The sequence below is a fragment of the Eupeodes corollae genome, chromosome 1 (genome assembly GCF_945859685.1).
Source record: "Eupeodes corollae chromosome 1, idEupCoro1.1, whole genome shotgun sequence".
In the NCBI taxonomy this organism is placed as follows: domain Eukaryota; kingdom Metazoa; phylum Arthropoda; class Insecta; order Diptera; family Syrphidae; genus Eupeodes; species Eupeodes corollae.
In genome coordinates, this window is record NC_079147.1 from 22,550,704 (window position 1) to 22,572,971 (window position 22,268).

General features: G+C 34.4%; 1 protein-coding gene across 1 annotated transcript; it reads left to right on the forward strand.

The window, feature by feature from the left end:
• Positions 1 to 490: 490 nt before the first annotated feature.
• LOC129942777 (L-threonine ammonia-lyase) lies at positions 491 to 18,755 on the forward strand. Its single transcript, XM_056051846.1, has 7 exons — positions 491 to 796; positions 861 to 931; positions 17,295 to 17,391; positions 17,460 to 17,813; positions 17,871 to 18,163; positions 18,232 to 18,454; positions 18,538 to 18,755. Exons 1-7 carry the CDS (start codon positions 539 to 541, stop codon positions 18,670 to 18,672), a joined length of 1,431 nt encoding a protein of 476 aa, XP_055907821.1. The 5' UTR covers positions 491 to 538; the 3' UTR covers positions 18,673 to 18,755.
• Positions 18,756 to 22,268: the final 3,513 nt, after the last annotated feature.

Here is a 22,268-nt window from a genome sequence, read left to right on the forward strand (position 1 = left end):
ATAGTTCCCAAGTTCCCAATTTATACAAATATATTCCAACAATTTATTTTTAACTTCTAAAAAATATTGATAAAGAAACTTAATTTGAGGTCAGTGCAAACTTTCTCACTATCAATGAGGTGTAATCCTATGAAACACAATTTGTGTTTTATTAATCAACAATGTTCTTATCAATAAAATTCGTCTTATTTGTGTGTTCCTTACAATCGTAATGATATTATTTCAAACAAAAATATCTATCACCAAAATTCTTATCATCTCAAATGCTATTCAAAGATTTGAATGTGTATTTCAAGCTAAATATACGATTAAAACATTTTCTCTTATTAATCATTATCGAATTTCATTCATTCATACTATCTCTTAGCTAAAGGGATCAAATTGATCAGTTCAAATAACAATTATTATGCTACCTCAAGATTATTTCTGACAGTATCAAACTAGTAACGATTAAGTCGGGAGAGAGACACGACCACAAGTTTTTGTCTTTGGACTTTTTTTTTAACTTAAAAACTCAATATTTACCCCATTTACAAAAATGGAAAGTGCTGAAACAAAGGGAACAAAACAAATTTTAAAAAACAGCTCAGAAGAAAAACTTACAAAATCAATGGAGAAATTACAAGTCAATACGGATAAACTTAAATCTAGTAAAAATGTTCCGGAACTTAAAAAGGAATCCGAAGAACTCCTTGATCCATTTTGTGATCCGAAAAACCCTCAGAAAATTTCATTTCGCGATATCACTTCGGCAGCTTTTCTTATCAAAGGTGGAATCGAAAAGACACCCTGTCCAGTGAGGATTTTTATAATTTCAAAATTTAAACAAAAGAAAGTTTTAAATGTTAATTTTCATGTAGAAATCAACATCATCTGAAGTTTACGGAATGGATTTGTACTTGAAAAAGGATTTTCTTCAAATCACCGGAAGGTAAGTTTTGAAATTATGTAAAATATTGTCAAAGGAATACTTTTAACGGTTTAATTGTGGAAGTAAATTATGTTTATATTAATCTTTTATTATCTGGATCTAAGTACAGTTTTCAAATTAATGGCGTTTTCCATGGATAAATCTAGATTTTCTTCAAAAATTGATTTTTTTGTGGCGTATGGAAAACGATTAAAATTGTTTCTTTTTATTTATCATTGTATCAGTGTAACATTGTGAACATGTACGGTAGAGCTATTAAATTTCCAGTTATTTAGTTTTTAAAAATGGTATTAGCATTGGTGCGAAAATTCAAGATCTGCAGATTTGATCAAAAATAAATCAATTTATTTTTCTCCATGGAATGCAAATACAGTGGAAATATATGTTTTGACAGATCTAGATTGAGAATAAATTATTTTTTTTTACCCATGGAAAACAAAATAAGTTTGTATTAGGTGTTTGGGTTTCTTTAATTTTAAAAGGTTCAAGATTTTTAATCTAGAAGATGAAAGTAAAGCCTTAAAAATATATGCAGTCCCAACATTTTAATGGTGGTTTTTTTACCATAGCAGTTTGAAAAAAAACGTGAAAATTTTGGTTAACCCTAAATATCTTACGAACCAAAAACGCTAGAAACTTGAATTAAATTTTATATAATAAATTGTAACATGATACCAAACAAGTATATTTTTTGAAAAAAATCAATATAACGGTTTCTTTTTTAAATCAATAAAACTAAAAAAAAAAAATTTGTCACCTCCAAAATTTTACGACTGAAATATGATTTCATCTCTAAAACAATTTTGTGCAACGAAGAATAATGTTTTTGACATCTGATAAAATTTTGAGAAAAATCTAATTGACAGTTTTTTTTATAAAAAAATAAAAATCTAAAAAAAATCATTACTCAAAGTCGTAAAAATTGAATATCGATTCAAATATCTTTTCAAAAACTTGAAATTTAGGCTTCAAGCTTAATTTATCTTATAAGAAATATTATTTTCAACATATTGAAAAATGTTGAATCGAATTGACAGTTTTTTTACAAAAAATAAAAACATAAAAAAAATTTATAAAAGTTGGTAAAAATTGATTTTCGACTCAAAAATCTTTTCAAAACTTTGAGATATTGGCTTTAATTTACTTTTATCTTTCAAAAAATCTTGTTGTCAACATTCAGTTAAAGTTTGAAAAAAATCGAATTGACAGTTTTTTTACAAAAAATAAAAACCTAAAAAAAAATGTATAAAAGTTGGTAAAAATTGATTTTCGACTCAAATATCTTTTCAAAAATTTTAAATATTGGCTTCAAAGTAATTTTATCTCATAAGAAATATTGTTTTCAACATTTGGTAAAATTTGTAAAAAATCGAATTGACAGGTTTTTTTTACAAAAAATAAAACTCTAAAAAAAAACAATACTAAAACTTCGTAAAAATTTACTTTCGACTCAAATAGCTTTTCAAAACTTAAAAATATTGGCTTGAAACTTATTTTATTTCACAGAAAATATTGTTTTCGATATTCAGTAATTTTTATATAAAAATCCAACAGACCGTTTTTTCGTAAAAAATAAAATCTACAAAAAATAATACGCAAATTTGGTAAAAATTGATACGAGTACATATAGACAAACTTTTAAGCAAGACAAATCGACAGACGGGGTGGGAAGTTATCAAATGTGTTATTATTTCTTTAAACAAAAAGGTTCAACAATGACTTTTGTCGTCTGTCGCAATCAACACAATTTTTTCCAAAAACTTCTCTAGATGTATAATTTTTTTTAAGGCGAAATTATAATTAAGATACGTTTCAAATTCTAGTTGTTAAATTCATCTATGGGTTGTTGGCGATAATTCAGTGCTATTTGTTAGTATTTGATGATGCAGTTCCAATCGTTTATTCCATTTAAGAAATCTACTATAGTGTTCATATCTCCCGGCGAATACTTCTTAAAATTGGGCAAGTTCCCACCAAATGTGCAAGGGTCTCTTCTTCGTTTGAATTGCAGAGAGTACAGTTTAGATTTTCAGTTTCTGTCCTTCTTCTTTGGAGACATTCCAGTCATCGAGACGTAAACTTCACCAGCAGTATAATCAAGCAAATGGTATAAGCTGTGTGTTCTCGTTTCTTGTGCCCTTTGCAGAGACTCTAAGTGCTCGACATCGATTATTTTAACTGCTACGCCACCCTCAACCAGCTTAGACAGAGTCACGATCTCATCCAACTGTTCTATATCTTACCCGCTTGAGGCTATTTTCCCAACTCTTGAACCAGAAATCTTCTTTTCAATTATCAGTTTGGCTAAAAGTTTTGGTAACCTGTTATTTGCGTAAGAACTGAGAACTCTTCGTGTACTCAAAGACAGGTTTCAACTGGCATTTAAGGTTCAAGGCATATATACTTTTTTGTAGAAGTACAGTATTTTTTTGTAGAAGTATCTATGCATCTTTTCCACTTTATCATGTTGTAAGTCCCCCCATACTTGTGCTCCATAACCGAGAATAGCCCTGGTAACCGCGTTGAAGATATCGATCTTAGAAGTTAATTTGACATCTAATAAAGTGATATACCGATTCCACGTAAAATGTAAGCTCTGTCTAGCTTGTTTAGCTCGTTCTTTGAAGTGCTCCGTTAGGTTTGGTTTGAAAGTTAGCCATATACCAAGGTACTTGTATTTGCTAACAACTTCAATGGTTGCTCCGTTGAGCTTCCAATTTTCTTGTTGGTTAAATCTACCACCTCTTTTTCTAAATACCATCACTTTCGATTTCTCCAGGTTTATAACAAGATTCCACCGTTGACCGTATTCTGCCAACTTATTTATCATGCCTTTTAGTATGTCTGGTTTATCAGCTATTAGCACAATGTCATCCGCATACATTAGCAATCCAATTTGCATTCCATTCAGCGAAATATCCCCTCCTATGAACTCATGCATATCATTTAGATAGAGTGCGAAAAATAGTGGACTCAGCAAGCAACCTTGTTTAACACCCATCGTTGTTTCAAACCAGCCTGACAGTTGTTCCCCATCCTATACCGCAGCTGTTGTTTTATAATTCGGATGAGTTTCTCAGAAATTCCTAAGATTTACAGTCAATCGCAGCTTTAAAGTCAATGAAGAAACAGTAACTTTCTTGCTGTCATTCATTTGAAGTTTTATGATATTGAAGAGGTTTAACAGATTATCAGCAGTGCTGTAGCCTTCTCGAAATCCAACTTGGAACTCATTAAGGATACTATATTCCTTTTCCCATTGCTGTAGTCTTGTTAATAGAACTCCGACAAAGCTTTTTCCTGTGTCCATAAACGATATCCCTCTATTAGTCCGGTCAATTTAGACATTTGACCCACGACAAATTCAGGGGAAGCTGAAAATTCTTAAAATTGTTTAAATTATAATTATAAACATTGTCTTAAAAGTCCCAACCGATCCCATGTAAGGAAAAAATTTTAGTGGGGTAATAAGGTCCAAAAAATGAGTTTTTCGCGATTTTCTTGAAAACGGTAAGTTTTATCGCAAAATTACCCCAGACATAATTTGTAGATCAGGGAATTTCCTATAAAAAAGGTATCAATAATTTTTTCCCTAAAAGCCACCGCTTCTGAGATATAACGATGCAAAAAATTGCAAGCGTCATAAACGCACACGTTTCCACGCCACCTCTGAGATAGTGTACTTAGCGCGTTTTTTTTAACGTGGTTTCCCCAATAGGCCTATTCCACGGGTCTGTTGTGATTAGATTTAGAAATTAATAGTTTATTCGTCGGATTCGGAATCGTCAATCACTTCTTCTTTTTCCTCTTCTTCTTCTTCTTCTTCTTCTTCTTCTTCTTCATCCTGACTATAGGTGAATTGTGTTAAAAGTGAAGCATCACATGTTTCTTCGTCAGTATTAAATGAATCCTCTGTTGTTGGTGATTCTACATTAGAACAAGACTGGCCTTGACAATTCGTACAAGCCAGAGAACAAAACAGCCCAACTTTTTTGCAACCACATTTAGCATTGCATCCTTTTTTACAGTTACAAAAGATAGTGTTGAGCAATTTTTCCGGCGCAGGTTGAAGCAAAGTCTGAATTGGTTCTAATATATTATCGACCAACTTCCAACCCCAATCTGTTGGGTTTAGTTGATAACCAAGCCACACTTGAACTTGGTAGTATACCCGAAGAAGATGTTGATGAGCAGAGACTGAGGTTGGAGGAAGACAAGCTAATTGTACTTGTTTCTTATTTCGATTATTTTTGACAAAAGATGCATATCGAAACTTGTCTAAGCAGGTAGTTTTTTTAGGAGCTCCGTACATACGAAGAAGAAAGTGAATTCCGTTGGTAATAACTTCTTCTGGAGTTGAATTACATTTTTTAAACTGAACAGAGAGACAGATGTTGCCTCAAGGTTACACTATTGTATGTATTAAGGGATCGAGTTTCATTATACCTGATATTCTCAGAATAATACTCATGAGTATTTTATATTTTAAATGTAACTTAAAATCACCGACAGAAACATATTCTTACTTACATTACAGCTACTGAAAGTATATGGGTGAGGTACTTAGGCATATTATGACGCTCGCAATATTTTGCATCGTTATATCTCAGAAGCGGTGGCTTTTAGGGAAAAAATTATTGATACCTTTTTTATAGGAAATTCCCTGATCTACAAATTATGTCTGGGGTAATTTTGCGATAAAACTTACCGTTTTCAAGAAAATCGCGAAAAACTCATTTTTTTGACCTTATTACCCCGCTAAAATTTTTTCCTTACATGGGATCGGTTGGGACTTTTAAGACAATGTTTATAATTATAATTTAAACAATTTTAAGAATTTTCAGCTTCCCCTGAATTTGTCGTGGGTTTACTGATTTTTTGGTCTAATTTGACCGGACTATATAGTTTTGGACGATGTTCTGATCACCTTTTTTGTAATTTGGAAAATAATATTTTTTTTGAAATCTGATTCCACTTTTCCACATTCGAGCATTTGATTGAAAAGTTTAGCTAATATATCTATTGCTGATGGTGGGGCTTTGGTAACAAACTCATATGGCACTCGGTCTTGTCCTGGCGCTTTATTCCTTTTTGTATTTTGAAGAAATGGGATTGTCGAGGAGAGGAACAGCAAAATTTTGAGACATGCTTTTGATATGCACTGGAGGCATGCGTGGGTTGAGCAGCACCAAGAAATATTCTTTAAAGTCTGCACTAGTCTAAGCATTTCCTTTTACAAATACAGTTGTTTTCAGCTTTTTTGCTAAACTCCACCAGTCCTTAGACGTCTTGTTGTGTTCCACGGGAACACAAGGAAACAACTACTTCTGTTAAGGTTCAAAATAAGAGTGACTTAAACTCTAATCATTATTTCCTTCGTTACCTTTTCGCAACCTAGATCATCACTTCTTTCAACCACGCATTCTACACCATTTCGGTTGCCTCTTGACACAGTTTGTTTATTTAAACAACGAATGCACCATATGTCGTAATTGACATACTTGCACTCCATGGGTCAGTATTGTTTATGTTTGCAATATGAGCCATGTCGTTGCTTTGTTGTTTGAATGACATAGTTCGACTGATATTCCCTTTAAAGTGTAACGTATGACACATGAGGAATCTTTAGTAACAATTGAACTATGTCATGTGTCTTAAGCGATTGTTGGGAATTGTGTGAGGTCTCCAATTTAATGGCACAACAGTCTTCACCTCTTTCAGTTTTGAGCCAATCGATTTGTAGCACTCTTTTTTTGTGTTTTTACAAAGATTCTTGTAAGCTTTATTTGTTCGAAAATAAATTTCTTTAATAGTTTGAAGAATGACTTTTTTCTTGCTTTTTCGCACTTTTCATTATACCATTTCTTCTTACCTTCTACTCTTTCTGTGAGTCGTTGGCTTCCTGCCACTGATTTTATGACATCAATGATGTTTTTAGCAGTCCATTCTTCTCGGTCTTGTAATGCAGCAATGAAGTAAGTAGGATTTAATTAATTTTAACGCTAACTAGTTTGATTTACATCTTATATATCGTCGCAAATGGCAGCGTTCAATCTCAGACAGACAGGGTACCCGGATACCTTTTTGTTAGTTTTTCACGTGTAAAGGAAAAGCTTCTGGTAAATGCAGGTATCTGACAGAACAGCTGATTCAACATATGGTTAATACTTAAGGAATCCGACAATTAATTTGAAATTTGTATGTTTTCCGGTAATAATCCAGTAAATTATTAAAGTTATCTATTGAAGTTGTTGTTTTACAATAATTTTGAAATCTAAATGTTTGCTTCTTAAAGACAGCTTAAAAATGGTTTTATTTTTTGCGATCTATCTCAATTTAGGGATCCAACTCGTTCAAAAAGTCATCTAAAAATTCAGTATCCAGGATACCCTATCTAACACGAAATTAAACGCAGCTATTGTCTGAGTTCAATCTCGTGTTGGATAGGGTATCTTGAATAGGTGGATTTTTAGATACCTTGTTGAACGTGTTGGATAGCTGTATTGAGATAGTTGTCAAAAAATAAAATCAACTTCCAGCTGGCCACAAAAAGTAGAGAAACATTTAAGCTTCGAAGTTTTTTCATATTTTTTAATTTTATTTCTAATTCCTTCTCATTAAAAATTAACCCGTGTTCTTAATTTCTGAAACACAAACACGCTTCAGCTTCGACTTTGCCTGATGTTTACGAGTTCAGCCATAGGAATTCAATGCATGCTATGACTATAAAGCTTCGAACTCACGTTTCATTTGACAATCATAGGGAAATAACGTAATGCTGCGTAATGTGACTCCAGACGGAAGCTCTAGTTCAAATTTGCTTCACATTTGCTTTGTCTGACAGATCAACAGCTGTTAAAAAGTCAACAAACAAAATACATTTGCTTTTATATATAAATTTATTTTTTTCGATTTTAAAACTCATATTTTTTATATTATGAGAAAAAATAACAGCTGCTAATGACAGAAGTGCCATTTTAGAAATGTTATATTGGAAGCACGGTTGCCAACCTGGAAAAAAATGTTTGTGTCCAAATTTGAAATAAAAATGACCACTTGTAGGTAAAAATGACGAACATAATTAATTGAAGTCCGAAATATTTGTAAACACTGATTGATGAATTCTTCACATTTTCCTTAAAATATTTTCCATATTATGCAGAGGAATTTTTATTAATTACGTAAACGGTGATTTTTTAAGAGCTTGAGAACTTTTTTTAAAAAAAAACGCATAAAATTTGCAAAATCTCATCGATTCTTTATTTGAAACGTTAGATTGGGCCATGACATTTACTTTTTGAAGATAATTTCATTTAAATGTTGACCGCGGCTGCGTCTTAGGTGGTCCATTCGGAAAATCCAATTTTGGGTAACTTTTTCGAGTATTTCGGCGGGAATAGCCCGAATTTCTTCGGAAATGTTGTCTTCCAAAGCTGGAATAGTTGCTGGCTTATTTGTGTAGACATTAGACTTGACGTAGCCCCACAAAAAATAGTCTAAAGGCGTCAAATCGCATGATCTTGGTGGCCAACTTACCGGTCCATTCCTTGAGATGAATTGTTCTCCGAAGTTTTCCCTCAAAATGGCCATAGAATCGCGAGCTGTGTGGCATGTAGCGCCATCTTGTTGAAACCATGTCAACCAAGTTCAGTTCTTCCATTTTTGGCAACAAAAAGTTTGCTAGCATTGAACGATAGCGATCGCCATTCACCGTAACGTTGCGTCCAACAGCATCTTTGAAAAAATACGGTCCAATGATTCCACCAGCGTACAAACCACACCAAACAGTGCATTTTTCGGGATGCATGGGCAGTTCTTGAATGGCTTCTGGTTGCTCTTCAATGGAAATGCGTCAATTTTGCTTATTTACGTAGCCATTCAACCAGAAATGAGCCTCATCGCTGAACAAAATTTGTCGATAAAAAAAGCGGATTTTCTGCCAACTTTTCTAGGGCACATTCACTGAAAATTCGACGTTGTGGCAGATCGTTTGGCTTCAGTTCTTGCACGAGCTGTATTTTATACGGTTTTACACCAAGATCTTTGCGTAAAATCTTCCATGTGGTCGAATAACACAAACCCAATTGCTGCGAACGGCGACGAATCGACATTTCACGGTCTTCAGCAACACTCTCAGAAACAGACGCAATATTCTCTTCTGTACGCACTGTACGCATTCGTGTGGTTGGTTTAATGTCCAATAAAATAAACTGAGTGCGAAACTTGGTCACAATCGCATTAATTGTTTGCTCACTTGGTCGATTATGTAGATCCTAAATCGGACGTAAAGCGCGAAACACATTTCGAACCGAACACTGATTTTGGTAATAAAATTCAATGATTTGCAAGCGTTGCTCGTTAGTAAGTCTATTCATGATGAAATGTCAAAGCATACTGAGCATCTTTCTCTTTGACATCATGTCTGAAATCCCGCGTGATCTGTCAAATACTAATGCATGAAAATCCTAACCTCAAAAAAATCACCCTTTAGTTCCACAAGCTGTCCGCCTCTGTCTGCTTTTATACATAAAAAAAAGTTAGATTTATTTATTTCCAAAAGATTAATATTTATTGACCTGTATTTTGTTCTACTTCTGGAACAGGATGAGATTCTTCAACTTCAGAATGCTGGACACTAGGTCTTAACCTAGCAAATTGGTGATCTACAAAAAGAGAACAAAATAAGTCAATTTTGAAGTTTCGGAGGCAAATAGCTTCTTCGTATTCTATTATGTACAGAACATCCTCAAATAAAACTTCAACTAACATTTTGTATCTTTTTGTTTACCAACAAATACAACAAATTAATTTTTAAGTTTCTTGTAATTTAACTATATGTTGAATCAACTGTTCTGTCAGATACCTACATACCCCAGAAATTCTGGGATAACTTTGGATTCCTTTTTTGACATCTCAGCTGTTGATCAGCTGTTGCATAAAACATTAACAAAAAGGTATCCGGATACCCTATCTGTCTGATATTGAACGCAGCCATTGTAACACTTTAAATGACAGCTGAGTTTGAGAGGTGTCAAATGCCAGAGCTATCAACTTAAAGCAACGAAATAAATAAACCTTTAGAACTTAGTTTTGCCACTGTCAAACCAATTTGAGTGAAATAACAATCTTTTTAAATATTAGAAGTCAGTGTGCACTGGCCTTTAACATTTGAATTTCTTTCAATTATCATTTTATTTTATTTTTGTTTAAAACGGTGCTTGAAGACCTTGAGGCACGTTTATAATATTGATAGTGAAATTTTTGTCCATATGCTTATTTGAAACTAGATTTCGGAATCTAATCCAAACCGCACAGACTAGGAATGTACCTTGACCTCATATTTGTTCAGCTTTTGTGCGGAATATATTTAATTTTTGATAAGAACCCTGACAAACATTTATTGGGAAACTGTCTGTCTAAGATAATGACTAAATATTATCAATAAGAACGAAAGATCAGTTTATTTTAATATGACATCTTTATGCTGAATCTGGAAAAGAATACAAATCTCCAGGAAAGATGAAAGGTTAGCCTAGGAAAAATTAGAGAATGCCATTGACGTATATCGAAGGCAGTAGGTATATTTAAATTAGGGAGAAAAGATTCAGATAGTTATCAGTTTATTTAGAGTTAAAAACTAATTTGGCAACAATGGACTTTAAACTTGTTTAAATAAATAATTATAAACAAAATTATATCATCTAAAAATAAAAGAAAATATATACAAATTATTAACAGATTCAAAAAATATTCAACAAAGCGTTAAATTGAGAAAAATGTTCTTATCTCCTCAGAAACATGACATAAAAGGTGGAAGTACAAATAATACGTTTATATATTTGTTATTATTTTGTCTTCATGATATAATTCGGTTGACATTTAATTAAAGTCTTATCAATGAGTCAATGTACTAATTATAATAATCATCAATTCATATCGAAAATAATATACATATGTACATGTAAAAGTTGTAAGTTTTTCAAACTCTATAAATTTTCCATGGAAAATAAATAAATGTTTATGTAAATATTGACTCGTGTATTGGATGCACTTTTTTTATATGATTTCAGAATGACAGTTTATAACTTAATGATAAAAATGCCCTGTTATTAAATTTTGTTTGTCGTGTTTTAATTGTTTAAAACTAAAATCTTAGATAGTGAATGTTTGAAAATTTATTATTTTGATAAACGGTTTTGTTTAACAGTTTTGACATTTTGGCAACATTTTGCTAAAAATTTGCTAACCGGGTGTGGTACGAACAGAGTTGCTTCTAATCTTCTTCTTACGTACTTACTTAAGGTGGCGCTACAGTCCGGGCGGAACTGGGCCTGTCCTCAGCGCCATAAATGAGAATCGGGATGATGAGTGTCTTATAGAAGGTGATTTTAGATGCTCGAGAGATGATTTTTCTTCTCAATTGCCTTCTAAATCCAAAGAAGCAGCGATTTGCAAGAGTTTTCCTTCGTTTGATTTCAGCGCTGTTGTCGTTGTCTGTGTTAATAGCGGTGCCTCGGTTGACAAAGTCCTTAACTTCCGCAAAGTTATATCTGTCCATGGTGATGTTTTTTAAAGACGTTGTTATTCAATGTCCTTTTTTGATGACAGCATATACTTGGTCTTGCCCTCATTGACCACTAAACCCGTCTTCTTCGCTTCCATCGCAATGCTCAAAAACGCTCCACTGACATCACGCTTTGATCTTCCAATTATGTCAATATCATCTGCGTATCCGAGTAATTGGATGGACCTTTGGAAGATTATGCCTCCAGTGCTGACGGTTGAGCTTTCACAATTCTTTCCAGAACGATGTTGAAGAAGTCGTATGACAGTGCATCACCTTGTCTAAAACCTTTTTTGACTTCATGACATAATTTGCTTCTAATCTGGCAATATTCATTAATTTCATTAAAATGTCATAATTTTGTTTGAATAGTTCCCATTTACAATTCCTTAACAATGTAACATTGTATTTAAATAATTAAAAATTACTACAAAAGTGAAAAATTCGGCTACAATGTGATGATTTAAAAATTTGAAAAGAGGTGAAGCGTTACTTTTGTCGTCGAATTCATCAATCTCCCGGTGTTCGCAGAAATTGAAAGCGTCGAACAGTTATTTTTTGTGCCAACGGCGATTAAAGCATAAATAATAACCGTCCCATATCCCTATCCCTATCAGTTTTTTCTAAATTTTTTGAAAAAAACAACCTTTTTACGACTACCAATACGGTTTTATGACTGGAAGATCTACGGAGGATGCCGTTTTAAAACTATCTGGTGAAATTTATAGCAGCTTTAACAATTCTGAGATACCTTTATCTCTGTTTATAGATATAACTATGGCTTTTGATACTGTGGATCATGTTTTATTACTTGATAAATTGTATAGAGCCGGGCTTAGAGGTACCATGTATGATTGGTTAAATCGTATTTAATTAATAGAAAACAGAGGGTAAAAACTCCTGATATTCTTAGCTGAAAGAAGTTTAGTAATATGAGTGTTCCTCAAGGATCTGTCCTGGGCCCTATCCTTTTTTTCATCTTTGTGAACTCGCTTTTTGTTCAACCTTTTAAGGCATTATCATAGCTTTTGCTGATGATACTGCTTCGTCATATTCTTTGAAAAATTATTTCCAATTAAATATTGATGTAAATTATGACCTCGAGATTCTGCGTAAATGGTTTTATATTCATCGACTTATTATAAGTGGCAAGACAAAATTTATGATTATAAACATAAGGGGTAATATGTGTGAAGATATTTCAATAAGTTATCACCTTTCGGTCTTCGATATCGGCTAAATAATGATTGCCACTACTTCCTATAATGAAAACCTGCTATTCTCTGACGGTTGTTTTATAATATGAGAGAGTCGAAAGTTTCAAATACCTAGGTATTCTGATAGATTTACAGATGAGTTCGAAAAACCATATTTCTAACTTAAAAATGTATTTAAACAAAGTTGTTAGGCAAATTTACCATCTTAGTCTATATTGTAGTCTACCTATTCTAAAAGTGGTCTACAATGGTTTATTTAAATCTAAACTTCAAAATGGACTTTCTTGTTGGAGCGGTACGCATTTTAACAAAATTGAGCCTTCACTTATTAAGCAAAAATATGCTATCAGAATTATTGCTAAGGTAAATTTGTAAAACCCCAAGTTTTGATGTATTCAAGAATCTATTCTACCACTAAAGCACATATTTTTCGAAAATTCTGGATATACGGGTGCTAGATTGTATGGATCCAATAGTTTGCGTGTCAACGACATGAATTTGGTAAATGTACCTTAAATTAAAAAAGCACACTTTTGTCACTTTTATTTAGTTACTGCACTTGACTTCATAGCAGGGGTGAACGCAGGTTGGGGTTTTGGAGGTTACCCCCACCTTCAATATATCAGAATATGTGCAGTTATCCATTATTGTTCAAAAGAAAAAAAAAACAGAAATGGTACAAAATTAGTTGCCAACTTAAATTCTCAAACTACACTACCGGTCAAAAGTTTGAGACCACCTCTGAAATTTGAGAAATGTCGAATACACCTAAACTGAAGTTTTAGGAAAAAAGTTAATACGTGAAAAAAGTGAAAAGCATGTCTAGTTGTAAATGAAAGAAAAAAATAAACTAGTTTTCTACTAAAAATAAATTATTTATTTAATAAAAAACAAAAAACCCTCCTTTACATTCAATAATTTTTTTTTTCAATTCTGGCAATCTTCTTACAAGGTTTTGTATTTTTTTTTGTGGAATATTATTCCAGCAATTTTGTAGAGTTTCCCAAAGAGTAGATTCCTATGTTATGTGGTGTTTTCGGACATTTCTGTCAAGCTCTTCCCATAAGAGCTCAAGGGGTTAATATCTGGAGACTGTGGTGTCCATACCATTACTTTTAGAATTTCCTCTTCTTTTTTTTGTTTAAGGCATATTCTACTACAATTCTGAAAAATTTCACTTAAACCTATACTAAATGGCTTATAAAGGATAACATAATAAATTGCGTTAGCTGGAGAGCCAAAATCTTTGAAAGCCGGGCTGGTGGTTTTAAGACTTGAGAGCACGCAGATATAAGCAAACATTTCATTGAATTTCGATCTATAATATTTAGAAGGTCAATTATGAACTTGACATTTTTTTTCTCGAATCGAAACCTTTCATAGAAACCGGCGTCATATATTTGAAAGGGGTCCAATCGGATTAAGTAGAGCTTTGATTTATTGGGAGATTAAAATAATCCAGCAAAATATCAAAATATTAATATTTGCTTAACTATTTTGACATTTAATTTTTTTTTTAAATTTTCGAATAAAATGTCTCTTAACTTAGTTTACTCGATCAGTTTGTTTATTCTTGACGTTTAATAGATATATACAGTTTTGACCATTACTTATGGGACACACTGTATGTAATTTTTATTCATACATGTTTTTTATACTTATATTAGTGCCAAGAAAAACACTTGAAATTTAAAATAAAAAAATAATATTAATAATATTAATTTTTTGAACCAGTTTGAGTCCCTTACGAAAAGTGAGAGGCTGATTATCCCGATATGATTTAGATCGTTTAGATCGTTAAAGAAGAATTCTCCTAGGTAATTCTTGCGTTTTCGAGCTAGAGCAGGGCATGTGCAAAGAAGATGAAGAACTGTTTCTTCCTCTTCCTTGTCGATACAGCTTCTGCAAAAGTCATTTGAGAATACGTCTAGTCTTCTGGCGTGCTTTCCTATTAGATAGTGTCCGGTTATGGCACCTACTATCGAGCTTCGAGCTCTGCTTAGAGAAAGCAATCACCTTGAACGTTTTAAATCCATTGTTGTCCAGATATTTTTTGTGACTTGACACGTGGTGATGTTGTTCCACCTGGTACCTGCCCTCCTCACAGCGTCTTGCATTAGCAGCAGTTTACAAGTAGCGATTGGTATGCCAGTACTTGCCAAACGTGGTAGGATGGGCTGTACTGTACCGTTCCTGGCGAGTTCATCTGCCTTACATTTACCTGAAATGTCTCTATGGCTCGGCACCCAGCAAAGGTGAATATTAAACTGTTGTGCTATCTCCATTAGAGATGATCGACAGTTATGGTCTGTTATAGAGTTTGTAAAGACAGAGTCCAGAGATTTGATAGCGGCCTGAATATCTGAGAAAGTACGGATATCAGATGTTGATATCACGTTTTCTTTGAGCCAAGACAAGACTTCCTTAATCTCCAAAAGTTCCGCCTGGAACACGCTACAATGATTGGGAAGGCGGAATGAGAGACTTAATTTCAGTCGTTCAGAGTACACACCTCCACCAACCCCTTCTTTGGTTTTTGAGCCATCTGTGTAAAAGTGGATTGACTCATCCTCCAAGAATATCCTATCCTCCCAAAAAGATCTGGTAGGTATAGAAATCTGGAAATTTCTGTCGAATTGTAGTTGGGGGATTGTGTAGTCTGTGTGCTTTGGAATTGATTCTAAGTACCTAAGAATTACGGAGTGGCCAATGTTGTTGTTAGTCCACTGCGACGAAGCATTGAGGCGAATAGCAGAGCTTGCAGCTGTTTGTATGCTTAATATGTCAAGAGGTGTAAGGTAAAGCAAGGTGTCCAGTGTTGCAGACGGGGTCGTGAGAAGCGATCCGCTTATACATAGGCAGGCTGAACGTTGGACTTTCTTTAACTTATCCCTGTTTATACCTTTCTCTAAAGCAGTCCACCATACTGCCACACCGTACGTTAAAATTGGTCTGATTACCGATGCGTGATTCTGGGTTGTAAACCCCATTTATTACCAATAGCTTTTTTGCAAGAAAAGAGAGCTACAGTGGTTTTTTTGACTCTTGCCTGTACGTTGCGTTTCTAATTTAGATTTTTATCTAAGACCCAGATATTTAGCCTCGTCTGAGAATTTTAATTGGATTCCTTTAATATAGGGAGGGTTGACAAATGGAATTTTGTGTCTCCTCGAAAATAAGACCAAATCGGTTATGTGTGGGTTAACACGCAGTCCACACCGATCAGCCCAAAGTATTAGTCTGTCCATGGCATGTTGTAAGAGTTCTTTTAGGATGATAAGATGCTTTCCTGAAACTGCTATAGCAACGTCGTCCGCATAGGCTATCACTCTGAAGCCCTCCGCATCAAGACCATTTAGGATTTCATTCACCACCAGGTTCCAGAGGAGAGGGGATAGAACACCACCTTGCGATGTCCCTCTACTAAGGAATCGTCCACCAGAAGAGTTGCCCAGTTTTGAGTTTATTATTCTGCTAGTAAGCAAAGTTTCCCTAACTACCAAGTCAAGTCAACTTAATCAACTTATGTCAAAATGACAACTGATCATGTTTTTGCATTCAAGTAAAAGCTGAACTTTACTACTCTTTAATTTACATATGTATGCATTTTCTGCACAATTTTATTTAATGTTTTCTGTAAAAGGGTTCCTTGTTAATTTAAAAAATAATATTTCTTTACAGTACAAAAAAACAAATCGTAATGGACTTGTAGCTTGTCTGAGGAGTGTTTTGTAGAAAATAATGTGTTTGGTAGTTCTTGTACTGTGAACTTAAAGTAGAGGTTTGAATGTAAAGTTCTGAATTTGAAATTCATGACACTTGGAAAACTAACTTGGAAAACTAACTAACTAACTAGTTGCCTTGGTCAAAATGTACGTCCAAAGGATGCAGTTGACTGCAAATGAAGTTCCTTATGTTGCCTGAACCTGCGCATTGTTCTTGACTAACTTTGCAGTTTAATTTCCAATAAAGTTGCCTTAATTGGGAAGGAATTTTATTGGCAGTGGCCAATAAGCGAGAAACTTTCCTTGCCTTCAAGTCCCTGAAGCTGTCGTCTGAAGCTGTCCAAAATTTTCATCAAAAGTGTATCGCTTTGTGTGTTTTATTTATTTGATTTGCCATGGATAAAATAAATCAATTTATTCTTGATCTAGATCTGTCAAAACACAAATTTCTCTTGTTGTGCACTCCATGAGGCAAAATAAATTGATTTATTTTTGATTTAAGAACAAATCTGCTGATCTTGTCTTTTCGGCAGATTTACCCTTCTTCGCACCAATATACTTAGGTATACATTTAAAAAAAAATGTTTAGCTGAGAGTTTGACAGCTCTATTGCCCTCATTGACACGTACACAAAGTGACAACATAAAAAAAAACAATTTCAATCGTGTTTCATGCCTCACAAAATAAATTAAACCTGAACTTACCGACGAATTTGAAACCAGAAAGGGAATGATTGTTTCGTTCTATCAAACTTTTGTCTGTTTTTAGAGAATGTTAAAGCTTATGTTAATTTTGTATTACCTTTTGTGAGTTTTATACTTTGACATTTATGGAATATTTTTCTCTTCAAATTGTAGTTTTAAGGAAAGAGGAGCCCGCTATGCTCTATTATCCCTATCGGATGAACAAAAGAAGATCGGCGTCATTTCTGCATCATTGGGCAACCATGCACAAGTAAGTTCCTCTAATTTACCCTTTGATTAACTTGCAATTAAAATGAGATAAATTATTTTGAAACCTAGGGTCTCAGTTATCATGGATGGAAATTAAATATCCCAGTTACTGTTGTTATGCCAACAGCAGCACCAATTATGAAAATCCAAAAATGTCGCAACTACAGGGCACGTGTCATAGTCAAAGGCAACGATATGGGTGAAGCTAAGAATGCTGCCCTAAAAATGGCCCAAGAAGAAAACCTTATGTACATCAATGGCTACGATCATCCACTTATCATGGCTGGTCAGGGTACCATTGGATTAGAAATTCTAGAACAAGTTCCAGAACCAGATGCTATTGTGGTGCCTGTTGGGGGAGGAGGGCTCATTGCTGGTATTGCTACAGCTGTAAAGGCTTTATCACCAAAGACAAAAATTATTGTAAGTTTTTTCAACAAATTCTTGAGATCGTAAACTTTAAATTGTATTCTTTAACAGGGTGTAGAATCTGAAAAGTGTCCAAGTTTCAGTGAGGCATTGAAAAATTCTGGACCAGTTTTTATTCCAATCAAAAACACCTTGGCCGATGGCTTAGCCGTCCCCAAGGTAGGATATAACGCCTATGCTACTGCAATGCCTCTTATCGACAAGATGGTGGTAGTCAAGGAAGAATGGATAGCTTTGGCTATTCTTCGACTCGTTGAGGAGGAGAAATGTGTCGTTGAAGGTGCTGGTGCCGTGGCACTTGGGGCTATCTTAGCTGGACAATTAAATGATTTGAAAGGCAAAAAGTAATTTCATTTTATTCATCTCTCTTTTCAAGACGTTTTTGAAAATTAACTTTTTGTTTTTTTGGAAGGGTTGTAATTTTGCTGTGTGGTGGAAACATCGATACAACTGTCTTAGGAAGATGTTTGGAAAGAGGTTTAGCTGCAGAAGGTCGTTTAGTGAAGTTTAATGCTCAATTAAGTGATCGACCTGGTGGAATCCATGAACTCTGTAAAATTTTAGGAGATTTGGGTGTGTCCATCAAAGACATAATGCATGAGCGAGCATGGCTTAAAGATATCCATGCTGTTGAGGTGAGTACACATTTAGTATCAGAAAAATTTTGTTTGATTTTTTTTTTAAATGACTTAATGTAAATTTGTTTTCTGTATTTTAGGTTAAGGTTGTTTGTGAAACTCGTGATTGGTCTCATAGTTTAGAATTGAAAGCAGTTTTAAAAGCTAATTATGAAAATGTTCAATTTACCGAGGAACCATTGGCTATAAATGAAAATATGTTGAACAGAAATTAATCGAATAATTTTTATATTCTCACTCATACTCCTATATAATTACGTTTTAATAATTAAATAAAATTAAATGAATCATTAAAATAGTATGCTACATAAATTGGTTTTAACGTCAGCATTTATTACTTAAAGTGCTGGAAGGTAATGGGAAGTGAGTTCGATTCGACGAGGCACAGTGTAAGGAAAAGTTTTTCACTTGGTGCAATACTGCGTATACTTAATTTATATTAAAAGATATCGATTTTGTCAGCTTAAGATATCAATTATGTAATTAAAGTAAAGAAAAACGTTACAAAGCACAAAAAAATAAACGGTGATTTTTTAAGAGCTTGAGAACTTTTAAAAAAAAAAACGCATAAAATTTGCAAAAGCTCATCGATTCTTTATTTGAAACGTTAGATTGGTTCATGACATTTACTTTTTGAAGATAATTTCATTTAAATGTAGACCGCGGCTGCGTCTTAGGTGGTCCATTCGGAAAGTCCAATTTTGGGTAACTTTTTCGAGCATTTCGGCCGGAATAGCCCGAATTTCTTCGGAAATGTTGTCTTCCAAAGCTGGAATAGTTGCTGGCTTATTTGTGTAGACTTTAGACTTGACGTAGCCCCACAAAAAATAGTCTAAAGGCGTCAAATCGCATGATCTTGGTGGCCAACTTACCGGTCCATTCCTTGAGATGAATTGTTCTCCGAAGTTTTCCCTCAAAATGTCCATAGAATCGCGAGCTGTGTGGCATGTAGCGCCATCTTGTTGAAACCACATGTCAACCAAGTTCAGTTCTTCCATTTTTGGCAACAAAAAGTTTGTTAGCATTGAACGATAGCGATCGCAATTCACCGTAACGTTGCGTCCAACAGCATCTTTGAAAAAATACGGTCCAATGATTCCACCAGCGTACAAACCACACCAAACAGTGCATTTTTCGGGATGCATGGGCAGTTCTTGAACGGCTTCTGGTTGCTCTTCACTCCAAATGCGGCAATTTTGCTTATTTACGTAGCCATTCAACCAGAAATGAGCCTCATCGCTGAACAAAATTTGTCGATAAAAAAGCGGATTTTCTGCCAACTTTTCTAGGGCCCATTCACTGAAAATTCGACGTTGTGGCAGATCGTTCGGTTGCAGTTCTTGCACGAGCTGTATTTTATACGGTTTTACACCAAGATCTTTGCGTAAAATCTTCCATGTGGTCGAATAACACAAACCCAATTGCTGCGAACGGCGACGAATCGACATTTCACGGTCTTCAGCAACACTCTCAGAAACAGACGCAATATTCTCTTCTGTACGCACTGTACGCATTCGTGTGGTTGGTTTAATGTCCAATAAAGTAAACTGAGTGCGGAACTTGGTCACAATCGCATTAATTGTTTGCTCACTTGGTCGATTATGTAGACCATAAATCGGACGTAAAGCGCGAAACACATTTCGAACCGAACACTGATTTTGGTAATAAAATTCAATGATTTGCAAGCGTTGCTCGTTAGTAAGTCTATTCATGATGAAATGTCAAAGCATACTAAGCATCTTTCTCTTTGACACCATGTCTGAAATCCCGCGTGATCTGTCAAATACTAATGCATGAAAATCCTAACCTCAAAAAAATCACCCTTTACTAAGCAACCAAAAGCGAATGTCGTTACCCCCAAATGTCGTGACGACATCGAACACCATTGGAATGCTGTGAAAAATGTTTTTATTTCAGGTGCTGACATAATAGTCGGTAGGAAAGAAGGAAGCAACAACACTTGGCTTTCAGAAGAATCTTTGGCAAGGATCAACGAACGCAAACAGTTATGAGCTATAGTCGTACCACATGAAAAGTAAAAGGGGTTACCGCAGTGTGTGCCGTGACAAGCGTAACTACATCAACGCATTGGCGCAAGAAGCAGAAGATGCGCAAACAGGTGCGACAGCAGGACCGTTGACAGGATAACCAAAGAGCTGACCGGTGCACAGAGCTACAAGCAACACCTGGTGAAAGAAGTAGACGATGAGAAAGTTGAGGCAATAAGAGCACTTAAAGAACAACAGCAATTAAAGAACAACAAAGTGGTAGGACTTGATGAAATTCACGCAGAGCTTTTGCAGGAAACCTACAAACCCGTGCACCCTAAAAGAAAAAATATGGTTGAAACAAAATGGTGCCACTTGCCATAAAGCTAACGAAACAATGTTTTTTGAGTGAGGTTCCCATCAATGCGAAAAGGTAGAAGTCAGGCCTGTCGATGTCTGGAGATACGGCATTTACGATATTTCACAATTTAATGATTTTAGTGAATTCTTTAACACTATAGCGGTATTATAAGGTGTGTTGTCATTTTGTAGCATAATAATTTGTCCATGTCTTCAAGCTAATTCTGGCCATTTCCCGATCACGGTGAGGCTTGAATCTGCTGTCGATAAAGATCAGTATTCACCGTCTCACCAGGTTTTAATAACCCAAAGTTCACCACACTACAATGGTCCAACCAATCACAGAGGATTTCCTTACTGCCAAAGCGATTTATCTCTGTCTCACTCAATCCTTCTTTATGTTTTATTACTCATAAATCAATCGCATTGGGCAAGGTCTAGGATCTAGGGGGGGAGGGGCAGTCGAAGAGGTCATGACATGATAATTTGTTGTATTTTTCGAAGGATTTCTCTTTAATTGAACACTAATCGCATTGCTTAATAGACATGACTCCCATTATATTTAGAGTTATTTTTTTTTATATATGGAAACAAAATTTGTATCTGACTTCTTTAAACATTTTTCCTAAAAGTACTATGAATCTGATATTCAGCCCTATTTCGAAAACACAGCACAAATTCATCAACTTTTGACCAACGGACGATCCAGGGGGGGTCATATGAGCCATAAAGCTTATACATATACAGTCAAGTTGTATAAGTAAACATTTCATCAGATTTAACGACATTCACCAAAAAGCGGTTTTCTGTGGAAAACTACTAAATTTAGAATTTGAAAAAATTTTAGTCATGCTTTAAATTTGTTTCTAAGTTAAAGAAATATCAGGTTCTTAAGAAGAAACTTTGAATAAGATTTCTCCAAATTTCGTATTTTTAATTTCTTTCTACAAGAAATATATATTTTGATATTGCTCCAGAAAGGTACCCCTCATTAAACCTTCATTGTTTTTAAGGTTTCTCAAGAACTAATGGACTGTTTTCAATAATTTTCTTTTTCTGTGCAAGCTCTTGTCGATGATCAAATGATCAAATTGATGATGATTTTTGAAGATCAAAAATTTCATTTTTTTTTGGATTTAAAAAAAATATTAGTTTTGTTAACAAAAATCGGTAAAATGTATATTTTTATAAATTTGAAGACAACATTTAAAATAATTTTCTAAACATACTTTTTAGAAGACATTATCAAGTTCTAGCGACCCTGTCGTTAGTTTAACTACTTTCAATATTGATACAAAGGATTTTAAAAAATAATAAACCTTACTCGGAGCCCAGGCCTATAAGGAGCGGTTTTATCCAGCTCCTCGTCCTTGGAGTTATACTAAGGATCTGGCCCTCCAGGTTGGGGGTTGTGCCGTCGGGTAGACTTCCTGGCCACGTAAAAACATCGTAGTTGCGAAGTA